Source organism: Pseudophryne corroboree, chromosome 7 (genome assembly GCF_028390025.1).
Source record: "Pseudophryne corroboree isolate aPseCor3 chromosome 7, aPseCor3.hap2, whole genome shotgun sequence".
Taxonomy (NCBI): domain Eukaryota; kingdom Metazoa; phylum Chordata; class Amphibia; order Anura; family Myobatrachidae; genus Pseudophryne; species Pseudophryne corroboree.
Genome location: NC_086450.1, coordinates 407,104,695 through 407,117,051, shown reverse-complemented (window position 1 = coordinate 407,117,051; position 12,357 = coordinate 407,104,695). Strand labels below are relative to the sequence as shown.

The 12,357-nt window shown below is 49.8% G+C and overlaps 1 protein-coding gene across 3 annotated transcripts in view; it reads left to right on the top strand.

The window, feature by feature from the left end:
- Positions 1 to 12,357, top strand: part of TELO2 (telomere maintenance 2) — a 105,218-nt gene that overhangs the window by 63,900 nt on the left and 28,961 nt on the right. For all 3 annotated transcript variants that reach the window (XM_063934669.1, XM_063934670.1, XM_063934668.1), the window contains 5 exons: positions 306 to 394; positions 478 to 566; positions 1,121 to 1,237; positions 7,611 to 7,682; positions 7,862 to 8,050. In XM_063934669.1, coding sequence (XP_063790739.1) covers positions 306 to 394; positions 478 to 566; positions 1,121 to 1,237; positions 7,611 to 7,682; positions 7,862 to 8,050 — 556 coding nt within the window. The remainder of the gene's footprint in view (positions 1 to 305; positions 395 to 477; positions 567 to 1,120; positions 1,238 to 7,610; positions 7,683 to 7,861; positions 8,051 to 12,357) is intronic.

Genomic DNA, 12,357 nt, shown 5'->3' with positions numbered 1-12,357 from the left:
CCTGCGGAGCCCGTCTATTCCCCCTGGTCCTTACGGAGTTCCCAGCATCCACTACGGACTACGAGAAATAGAATTACCGGTGAGTAAATTCTTATTTAAAAGGTCCACAGGTGGAGCTAATTATTTCACTTGCGATTCTGTGAGGAGACCTGCAAAACATGCACTGTGTGGGCTCCCGAGGACCGAGTTTGAGAACCTCTGGTCTACATAATGTAGTTTGGGCAGAAATGATGGGTTCCAGAGCAGCCACTCTACTACGCTATAACCCTCCTAGTAATAATTGTCTTCCCAAATCCATTCTACAGCGATGATGACCTTACTCCATATGACATGAGTACGGATTCCGAGCTAAAGAAAAGTAAGACCCCTGCATATATCCGGGACTGCATGGAAGGTAGGACACGGTCCAGTCTGTCATGTATCAGAGGGATTACTGAGAACTTTGACGGTACTCAAGGTCTGTGTCCATCTCCCTAGTGCTGTTTTCTGAAGATGTGGAGAAGCTGGAGGTGACCATGGTCTCACTAGCCACCCAGATCCGCTCAAACCCTGCTGCCACCAAAGAGGTATAATTAGAGGTTAGGGGCTGGATTCAGAGGTGGATGCAGAAGTCCCCGCAGCAGCGTCTGTTGGCGGTCGCCCACCTGCGACTTAATTCGAACACTGTTACATAGCCCTTCCCTTATGTACATCCATGCATGCGAATGTACAAGGACTGACTTGCCCACTGTCAGCTCCCATACATGGAGTAATACCGAGTGGTGCATCCTTAGACACCATCGTTCACGGCATCAAAACTCGCTCCAGCCCTATGGCAGGTGCACTTTCTCTGTCCGAGTATGGCCTCAGGAACTCTCTGCATTTACAATATACTTCTTCCTGCATGTGCCTGAAACAATGACGGCGACTCTGCACGGACACAGTCGGGACGCATGCACGGTGCGACTTATATGCATTTGCAGTAGCAAGAAATCTTATTGCTACATCTGACATAGGCAGTGTGCCCACCTCTGGCCCAGGCCCTAGATGTGGACCATTGGTAATGGATCAGTTTTTTTAGGTTTTGCTTAGGAAGGAACCAAATAGAACCAGTGCTGCAATTCATTTGTGTCTTCTGTAGGTCAGTACGGAGCTGGCCAAAATCCTCTTGCACCTTGATGACCGCCCTGGTGTAGAGCTTTTCAGAGAGTACAGATTTGCAGCCATGGTTGCAGTCACTGTAACCGATCCTGTGCCGGTAAGAATCCTTACCCTGCCTGCCGCCTGTTGTTAAGTACTTACCATTCACCTCGTACGTATCATTCACCTCATCAACCAATATCTAGTTTTCTGCTGCGGGGTACACTGGGCTCCACAAGGAATGGACAATGGGGTGTAGAGTAGGATCTTGATCCGAGGCACCAACAGGCTCAAAGCTTTGACTGTTCCCAGAATGCACAGCGCCGCCTCCTCTATAACCCCGCATCCCTGCACAGAAGCTCAGTTTTGTAGTTGGTACTGCAGTAAGCAGGCACATAACAGAGGGGCTGCTCTAGGCAGCCCTAAGAAGAGCTTTTTTTGAAGAAAAAAGTGAAGACTTCAAGGGCAGCAGCGGTGGTAAATGTCAGAAGACATTTACTGCTGCAGCTCCAGCTCTCCCCAGCGGCGCTGTATACTCCCGAGCCCTGGTTGCCGGGTAACTACAGCAGGAGGCTCCGGTTTTCTTCACGTCAGGCACACACGACGGGGGCTCTCCGGGATCGCGTGGCCGCGTTTCGGGAGGCGGTAGGTGGGTCCCGCTTGCGGGACCCGGTCTTTATCGTGATCCGGCGCGGTCAGTGGGAGGCGGACCGCGCGCTGGCGGTGGACACTGTGGCAGTACAGGCGAACCCACTAGATCACCAGGGCATGGGTGCAGGTCAGGTTTTCTCTCTAAACCATTTTCAGTAGCCCACAGTACCCGGTGGTTTTGCCAGCAGGGGGATAAGGCTTAGACCTGAAGCCCATCCCCCAGCCCCAGGGTGCCATTTCCCGCAAATGTTCCCGCCCTGGAGCTGCATATCTGTCTTTCCCTCACTCCCTGTCAGTGTCTGGGCGCCATTATCTCTCAGCTTCACTGTTCCTGGGACTGCTTGGGCAAATCCTCCTGTGTAAAGCCGCCTGGTTGTCAGTGCTGTGACTTTACATGACACTTAAGTATTCTACCTGCCTTTTAGACAGTGCTAGTTAAGAAAGAGTGCATTTAGTCAGGGTTTTCTAGTACAATTACCCTGTGATATACATCCAGTTCTTACTGTGTAGTGTTATATCTATTGACTATATAGCTATATATATAAGCTAGTCCACTGCAGTATTATTGTTAGTAATAACCTCTGCATTGTACAAACTGTGACTATCTGTGTGTGCATTAGATAGCTGAGTGGTGTCCATTTCGTGTCTTTCACTCAACTTGCTATCCCTATATTCTATAACCTGAGGGGGCTTGGTGCGTCAGGTTTTATATTGATATAGGATTTTCACAAAGATATAGTTTAATACGTATTTTTCTCTGTGATTTTAGTCACCATATCTCTCCTTTATCTCTGCTAGTGCTGACTACACTGCGCAGGGGTTTGGGTTTAGAGGTATAGTACTGCTGATAATTGTACTGTGTTACCTGATACTGCAAGTTATATCATGTCTGCTTCTGAGGGTAACGGTTCTGGGGCTGAACACACTGCCGGTGTTGCTGAAGCCACAGATCCATTTGAGGAGAATATAGCAGCTGTGGGCTCTGGTTCTGGGGGCTCATTGCCCCCAAGTGGGACTGTGGCAACGCAGGTACATAATGACCCACCGTGGGCCGCTTTTTCCACGCTTCTACATACGCTAGTTAATAAAACTAACACCCCACTATGGGACCCCCTATGCCGGTACAACCGTATGTGGTCCCTGCAGCTAACACGCCGTGGGCGGACGATTTATCTGCCATTTGAAGAAGTTGAACCAGTCCCTGACTACTAAAAAGTCTGACCATCGCTCGCCTAAGTCCAAGGGGTCCTCTAAGCAAGCGCTTGTCTACTCACAATCCACTGCTGTCACTGACACCTCGTCAGATGAAGACGGTACTTACACTGACCCCACAGGTTCTGACTCGGATACGGCTGATGGGGAGGGTAGTTCACATGTGGATGTTCCTGATCTTTTGGAGGCTATTAAGTTAATTCTACAGATTACGGATGATCCCGAGCCATCCATCCCTCCTAAGAAACCAGATAGGTTCAAGCGTCAGAAGGTAGTTAAACAAGTTTTACCTCACTCTGACCACCTAGTGGATATACGTCAGGAACCCTGGGAAAACCCGGGTACGAAGTTTGTGCCTCAAAAGAAGATGCTGGCTCGCTATCCCCTCGCACCAGAGCTGTCTAAGAATTAGGAAACGCCTCCTCCAGTAGACTCACATGTGGCTAGGATGGTGGTTTCCTCAGCTCTACCTGTCACTACCGTCACGTCTCTAAAGGAGCCTACGGATAAACGTGTGGAGGGTTGTCTGAAAGCGATTTACACCCTCACGGATGCTGCACAAAGGCCCACTATTGCAACAACATGGGCTGTAGAGGCTATTGAAGCATGGGCCTTGGAGTTAGTAGCTGAAATCTCTTCTGACCATGCTAGACAATGCTTGTCATATATTGTCACAGCTTCTCGCTATATTAAAGAGGCGGCTTCTGATGCCGGTATCCTAGCAGCCAAGGCCTCTACTACGTCAGTCCTGGCTCGCCGGATATTGTGGCTGAGATCCTGGTCTGTGGATCTGGACTCTAGAAAAACCCTGGAGGTACTCCCTTTCAAGGGAGATATTCTGTTTGGGGAGGACTTAAATAAGATAGTGGCTGACTTGGCTACTGCCAAAACTGCCCGTCTGCCAAGTACCGCTCCTTCTGTGTCGAAGGCTAAAGGTACTTCCTTTCGCCCCTTTCATCCTTCAGGTAAAGCAAAAGGTCAGGTGTACAACAAGCAGGCCCGCACTTACAAACCTGGTAAGCCAAAGCCCAAAAGAGCCTGGGCGGCCCGTCAGCCAGCTTCCAAGGCCGATAAGCCTGCCGCATGACGGGGCGGGCCTCCCCCTGGGGTATCCCAGGGTGGGGGGCCGGCTTCTAGGGTATACCCAGGAATGGTTGAAGACCACGTCGGATGCCTGGGTACGGGAAGTTGTCACTCGAGGTTACGCCATAGCCTTCAAAAACCGACCCCCTCATTGATTTTCCCAGACAGACCAGTCAAAGGCAAACACTTTGCATTCGGTTGTACAGACCCTCCTGGATACAGGAGTCGTAATACAGGTGCCTCTTGCGCAGAGGGGCCGGGGGTACTATTCTCCACTGTTTCTAGTCCCGAAACCGAAAGGGTCCTCCCGGCCCATTCTCAACCTCAAGGCATTGAACAGGTTTGTGAAGGTTTCCAAGTTCCGTATGGAAACCCTTCGCTCTATAGTTCTGGCCTTGGAACCTGGGGACTACATGGTCTCCCTGGACATACAGGATGCTTACCTGCATATTCCTATAGCAGCGTCACATCAGCAATACCTGAGGTTTGCTATTGGCAACCTCCATTTCCAGTTTCGGGCGTTACCTTTTGGTTTAACAACGGCATCGCGAGTCTTCACCAAAGTCATGGCGGTGTTGATGGTGGTACTCCACTGTCCAGGGGTCAGGATACTGCCATATCTGGACGACTTGTTAATCCTGGCAAATTCCCCAGAACTTCTCCTACGTCATCTAGATATGACGGTCCGGTTTCTACAAGCCCACGGGTGGCTCATCAACTGGAAGAAATCCTCCCTGATCCCTGCTGAGAGCATGGTGCATCTGGGAGCGCTATTGGACACTCACAACCTGAGGTTGTTCTTGTGTCAGGAGAAAGTCCTGAAGCTTCAGGACATGATTCGTTGCTTCCTTTCTCGTCCGCAAGTGTCGATACATTCGGCGATGCGGGTGCTGGGCCTCATGGTGTCAGCATTCGACATGGTGGAGTATGCTCAATTCCATTCTCGCCCCCTCCAGAGGCTGATTCTAGCCAAGTGGAACGGCCTGCCTCACCGGATCAGGTCTCAAATGATCTCATTGACTCCGGAGGTCCGTCTGTCGCTGCTCTGGTGGCTCCAGGACCAACAATTGTGCAGGGGCCGTCCCTTCTGGATATCCAACTGGGTCCTGTTGACGACAGATGCCAGTCTAAGAGGTTGGGGCGCGGTGCTGGAGCAACACTCCCTTCAGGGTCGGTGGACCAAGGAGGAGTCCCTCCTTTCAATCAACATTCTGGAATTGCGGGTGGTCTTCAATGCATTGAACCTAGTCCAGCATTTAATTCAGAACTGTCCTTTTCAAGTGCAGTAGGACAACGCCACCAAAGTGGCTTACATAAATCATCAAGGCGGCACTCAATGCCGTCTGGCAATGAAGGAAGTCTCACGGATTCTACATTGGGCGGAATGCCATCTACCGGCCATATCGGCAATCTTCATTCCGGGAGTCCTGAATTGGGAAGCGCACTTTCTCAGTCGTCAGGACGTACATGCCGGCGATTGGGGCCTCCATCCAGAAGTGTTTCAACTCCTAGTGGAAAAGTGGGGTCTTCCAGACGTAGATCTGATGGCATATCGACACAATCACAAGGTTCCGGTCTTCGGAGCAAGGACAAGGGATCCTTCAAGCAGCATTCGTGGATGCGCTGGCGGTGCTGTGGAGGTTTCGGCTGCCGTACGTGTTCCCTCCGGTGTCACTCCTGCCCAGGGTAATTCGGAAGTTCAAGCAAGAAAAAGGAATTCTGCTTCTCATAGCTCCAGCGTGGCCCAGACGGCACTGGACCTGCAAGGCCTATTGTCAGAGCGTCCAACTCTACTTCCACAACGCCCAGACCTCCTCGTTCAGGGCCCCTGTGTCTACCATTAACTAGCCCGGCTGTCTTTGACGGCGTGGCTCTTGAAGCTTCCGTCTTAATGGCTAAAGGGTTTTCTGAGGCGGTCATTCAAAGTATGTTGCGGGCCCGGAAACCGGCTTCGGCTCGGATTTACTATAGGGTCTGGCATTCTTACTTTGTTTGGTGCGCATCTAACGATTATGACGCTTCCAAGTTTAGTATAGCCAAGTTCCAAGTTTAGTATAGCCAAGTTGTTGGCTTTTCTTCAGCAGGGCCTGGATTTAGGCCTGCGTCTGGCTTCCCTCAAGGTTCATATTTCTGCCTTGTCGGTGTGGTTTCAGAGAAAAATTGCGACCTTACCTGATGTGCATACCTTTACTCAGGGTGTGTTGCGTATCCAACCTCCGTATGTCCCGCCTGTGGCTCCTTGGGACTTGTCGGTGGTTTTGAAGGCATTACAAGAGTCTCCGTTTGAACCTCTTGGTTCAGCTGATCTTAAGTGGCTTTCCCTTAAGGTGGTGTTTCTGCTGGCTATTGCTTCAGCTAGAAGAGTGTCGGATTTGGGTGCCTTGTCCTGTAGTTCCCCATATCTGATATTTCACCGTGACCGGGCGGTTCTTAGGACTCGTCCCGGATATTTACCTAAGGTGGTTTCCTCGTTCCACCTTAACCAGGAGATTGTAGTTTCGGCACTTGTTTCTCCTGATCTGTCTCCCCAAGAGCGGTCTTTTGATGTTGTACGGGCTCTCCGTATCTATGTGAAGAGAACTGCTTCCATTAGGAAATCTGATTCTCTCTTTGTACTGTTTGGATTTCACAAACGGGGCTGGCCTGCTCACAAGCAGACTTTGGCCAGATGGATTAGAATGGTGATTGCACATGCTTATGTGAGGGCTGGTCGGTCAGCTCCTGCTCACATTACGGCCCATTCTACTCGGTCTGTTGAACCTTCTTGGGCGGCCCGCCGTGGTGCGACCCTTGAACAATTGTGCAAGGCAGCTACGTGGTCCTCTGTGAACACGTTCATAAGGATCTATGCCTTCGATACTGCCCCTTCCCAGGATGCTTCCTTTGGACGCCGGGTTCTTGTGCCCGCTACAGTGCGTCCCCTCCCATAGGTAACTGCTTTAGGACATCCCCAATGTCTATCCTTGTGGAGCCCAGTGTACCCCGCAGCAGAAAACGAGATTTATGGTAAGAGCTTACCTTTGTTAACTCTCTTTCTGCGAGGTACACTGGGCTCCACAAGGCGCCCACCCTGACGCACTTAGCTTCTTTGGGTTGGTATGGCATTAGCATCTGACACTTCTCCTGTCGTGAGAATGTGGTAGCCACTACTAACCATTGTCGTCTCTTTTCCTGCTACTGCATTGGGCTGGTTAACTAAAAACTGAGCTCCTGTGCAGGGAGGCGGGGTTATAGAGGAGGCGGCGCTGTGCATTCTGGGAACAGTCAAAGCTTTGAGCCTGTTGGTGCCTCGGCTCAAGATCCTACTCTACACCCCAATGTCTATCCTTGTGGAGCCCAGTGTACCTCGCAGAAAGAGATTTAACAAAGTTAAGTTCTTACCATAAATCTCATTTTAAAATAATCACAACTAAGTAAAAGGAGAGGTAGTCTTAGTAGCATTATGTCTGGGGTTGCTTTCAGGTGGTCTTAGCATGTGGTGCTTGATTTATAATGATGTTGGGCATGCTGGGAATTTTCTGATCAAAAATTCTCCCTCTTCACAGGTGTCTCAGTATCTTACCGGAGAATTCTACTCCTTAAACTACAGCTTGCGACAGAGAATGGATATATTAGACGTATGTTTGTCCTAATATTGTGGTTTGTGAAGTTTCCTGTGTAAAGAGTGGAAGTCTGCATTTGAGCCTACAACTGATTTGTCTGTCATCTGCTTGTGGTATAATACACTGTAATAAGCGAATCTGTGTCTGCCAGCGTTCTAGTATTGTCCATGTGAAGACTTCCCTCTCTTTGTCAGGTTGTGTCATCAGCAGCGCAGGAGCTTTCAGAATCTGAGGACTCCAAAAAACCTGCGGCCTCTAAGACCCTGACTCATACCCTCCAGCCAGCTAGTAGCGCGGCTGAGACAGGTAAAGGAGATGCCCCCGTCGATTGGAGAAAAGTTGTAGAGGAAAGGATTGCAAAAAAGACCAGGCGCTTTGCCAAGGTATGTGCAGGGGATGAATATATAACCTGAATGTCAAATCTTGTGTGAGAGAGCACCCAGTGGAGGCTGCCATTTTGTGGTCTTGTGTAATATCTAAGTATACAGCAGTCTATTTACTGGTTACCAATGACAGAGGCACAGTACGACTAGTGTTCAAGAGCTAAGACCCAAATCCATGTTGTTCTGATTTGTAATGCGTTGGTTGGCTGTATTTTTATTTATTGGTTCAGCCCACAAAATGGCTGCCACCTGTGTTGGTGATAAGTGTACTTTATTATAGCAAAGTGGATGTGTCCTGCTTACATGTTATATAGAGTTCTTGCCAAGTTGAAACGCTAATGAGTTAAAAATTGTCTAAGGGGGGAATTTTATTGCCTGTGAATACATTTGCTTGGCCGAATTTGCATGTCAGTAGCTGCACTGTATGGCAGCCACATAGGTGAGAAGGGTGCACGATGGGGTGCCGTTGCCGATGTTTAAACGCCACGACAATAGCAATTTGCAGCCTTTGCCCGGATTTGAATTACCCTACTAAGAACCTTACAGAGATGCAAAGTACAAAGCTCATGTTAACTCTAGGCAACATATAGGATTCACAATTGTTATCTTAGAAATGTTTCCCTTGTTCCACTGTGCCCAAAACGGGTCACTTTTTGTTTTTGGTACAGATGAATTTGGTGTTATTATCTAAAGCTGCTCTCACCCTTTCACACCCTGATTATTGCAATCCTCTTTCTGGTTTACCTACTTCGATTGTGCTTCTTAAACATCTGCAGCCCGCTCTGTCCCCTCGCTTTGCAGCCCGCTCTGTCCCCTCGCTTTGCAGCCCGCTCTGTCCCCTCGCTTTGCAGCCCGCTCTTTCCCCTCGCTTTGCAGCCCGCTCTGTCCCCTCGCTTTGCAGCCCGCTCTGTCCCCTCGCTTTGCAGCCCGCTCTTTCCCCTCGCTTTGCAGCCCGCTCTGTCCCCTCGCTTTGCAGCCCGCTCTGTCCCCTCGCTTTGCAGCCCGCTCTGTCCCCTCGCTTTGCAGCCCGCTCTTTCCCCTCGCTTTGCAGCCCGCTCTTTCCCCTCGCTTTGCAGCCCGCTCTGTCCCCTCGCTTTGCAGCCCGCTCTGTCCCCTCGCTTTGCAGCCCGCTCTTTCCCCTCGCTTTGCAGCCCGCTCTGTCCCCTCGCTTTGCAGCCCGCTCTGTCCCCTCGCTTTGCAGCCCGCTCTGTCCCCTCGCTTTGCAGCCCGCTCTTTCCCCTCGCTTTGCAGCCCGCTCTGTCCCCTCGCTTTGCAGCCCGCTCTTTCCCCTCGCTTTGCAGCCCGCTCTGTCCCCTCGCTTTGCAGCCCGCTCTGTCCCCTCGCTTTGCAGCCCGCTCTGTCCCCTCGCTTTGCAGCCCCCCGCTCTTTCCCCTCGCTTTGCAGCCCGCTCTGTCCCCTCGCTTTGCAGCCCGCTCTGTCCCCTCGCTTTGCAGCCCGCTCTGTCCCCTCGCTTTGCAGCCCGCTCTGTCCCCTCGCTTTGCAGCCCGCTCTGTCCCCTCGCTTTGCAGCCCGCTCTTTCTCCTCGCTTTGCAGCCCGCTCTGTCCCCTCGCTTTGCAGCCCGCTCTGTCCCCTCGCTTTTTAAATTTTCTAGCATCTCACAGTATAAAGGAAATCTTCTCATATCTAACCGTACTTTGTATTACCCATCTTTTTCTTTGCTTTTAAAATAAAAATACTTTCAACTTCCTATATATAAAATATCTTCTTATTCCCTAAACTCGGTCCTCTAGCTACCCTAACAGTTCAGGTTTTAAGGCTATCCATGCTTAAGCACATGTGACTTAATTAGTACCTCAGTCAGTTTGAATATACCATCTGGGCACAAGCCTGGGCTATTAGAGTGCCTTGAGGACTACGTTTGGGAAACCATGCTCTAAGGCAGTGATGGCTAACCTTGACACTCCAGCTGTTGTTGAACTACACATCCCAGCATGCCCTGCATCAGTTTTGCTATTTGGCCATGCTAAAACTGATGCAGGGCATGCTGAGATGTGTAGTTCAACAACAGCTGGAGTGTCAAGGTTAGCCATCACTACTCTAAGGCATTGTCTTTATTCCTGGCTTTACCATCTACTCCACATGCTAAACTTTCTGACTGACCACATTTCATGACCATCTGTCCTTAAATCTGAACTAATTTCTTAAATCTAGAAATATCATTTTTAACATTTATTTAGAGGGTGCCATATGGAGTACTGTCCCAAACAGGGGAGACATATTAACAGGATTACAGGGTAAACTGCATAGCTATAGATAATTACAAGCAATTCTAGCTGTGTGACCTATAAGAGGGGGGAGAGTAATGCTCATGAGCACTTACCTTCAAAGGGAGAGAGGCGGGAGTGGTGGTACTAGAGAGAGGCAGCAGGGGCTCTGATGGAATTGCAATGGTCCGGCAGGCTTCAGTGAATGCATTTTGGGGACACTAAGGTTGGGGAGAGTCTGATAGAGGAAGGTAAAGTGTTCCATAGCTTATGTGCAACACCGGAAAAGTTTTTGGGATTGGAGAGAGAGGGGTGGAGAGGCTGTGGGCATGCAGTGTTCAGTGGAGAGATGAGGTTGTAGATTTATGTAGTAGATCAGAGAGGAAGGGCTAGATCTAAAATAGACAAATGGCGGTGTTATCCATAAGCAACCAACCTGATTCTGTCTATCATGTTATTGAATGTAATAGACCAAGCCTGGACAACCTGTGGCTCTCCAGCTGTCCCATCATGCCTTGCCACAGTTTTGCTATTAGGGAATGCTAAAACTGTGGCTGAGCATGCTGGGTTGTGTAGTTTCACAACATCTGGAGAGCCACAGGTTGGCCAGGCCTGTAATAGACAAATGATAGCTAGAATCTAATTGGTTTCTTTCACCAACACCACTACTTGTCTATTTAAGAAGCTTTAGTAAATCTACCCCTAAGAGCTTTGTAGGTGAGGGGGAAGAGGTTGAATTGAATTCTGAGTGGGTTAGGGCAAGGTTTTCCCAGAATCCGCCATTACAGTCCAGGTTTTAAAGATATCCATGCTTGAGCATTGGTGACTTAATTAGTACTTCAGTCAACTCCATCTGGACTCAAGCATGGAATTCCTTAAACCTGTACTGTAATGGTGGAGTTTGGGAAACTGGGTTAGAGAGTTGATGGATGGAGTGGCTGAGTGTGTTGGGGCTGGGGAGGGGGGCAGAAGGCGAGGGGCATGAGATATATATATATATATGTGGCAGCAACATAAAGGACAGACTGAAGAGGAGAAGACCTCCACTATCACACTATGCTCCTATGTGTTTGGGGAGATACCCCAGCAGGGCTATTCCATTATCTTTCTGCAGTATCTACACTGAGATGAAATATATTGTCTTGTCAAAAATCCTACAATAAATGGTAAAGCTACAGTGAGCGCAGAGATTGATCCTGTCACCTATTATGCAGGATAATTAATGGTTTTCCACGTGTGACATTGTTAATAATCAATAATACCGTGGTCTGTTTGTGATATGATTCCCCAATAACAATAGTTTCAGATTTCTAATAAATGGCTCCTTAGGCCTCCGCCTCCTATCTAGGTGCCCCTTCATGTTCCCCCTTTTCTCTGACGTCCTAGTGGATGCTGGGGACTCTGTAAGGACCATGGGGAATAGACGGGCTCCGCAGGAGACTGGGCACTCTATAAGAAAGATTTGGTACTATCTGGTGTGCACTGGCTCCTCCCTCTATGCCCCTCCTCCAGACCTCAGTTAGATTTCTGTGCCCGGCCCGAGCTGGTTGCACACTAGGAGCTCTCCTGAGCTTCTAGAAAGAAAGTTTAAATTAGGTTTTTTATTTTACAGTGAGACCTGCTGGCAACAGGCTCACTGCATCGAGGGACTAAGGGGAGAAGAAGCGAACCTACCTGCTTGCAGCTAGCTTGGGCTTCTTAGGCTACTGGAAACCATTAGCTCCAGAGGGATCGACCGCAGGACTCGTCCTTGGTGTTCGTTCCCGGAGCCGCGCCGCCGTCCCCCTTACAGAGCCAGAAGCATGAAGATGGTCCGGAAAATCGGCGGCAGAAGACTTCAGTCTTCACCAAGGTAGCGCACAGCACTGCAGCTGTACGCCATTGCTCCTCATACACACTTCACACTCCGGTCACTGAGGGTGCAGGGCGCTGGGGGGGGGGCGCCCTGAGCAGCAATAATATCACCTTGGCTGGCAAAATAACCACAATATATAGCCCCAGAGGCTATATATGTGGTAATTACCCCTGCCAGAATACAGAAAAAAGCGGGAGAAAAGGCAGCCGAAAAAGGGGCGGAGCCA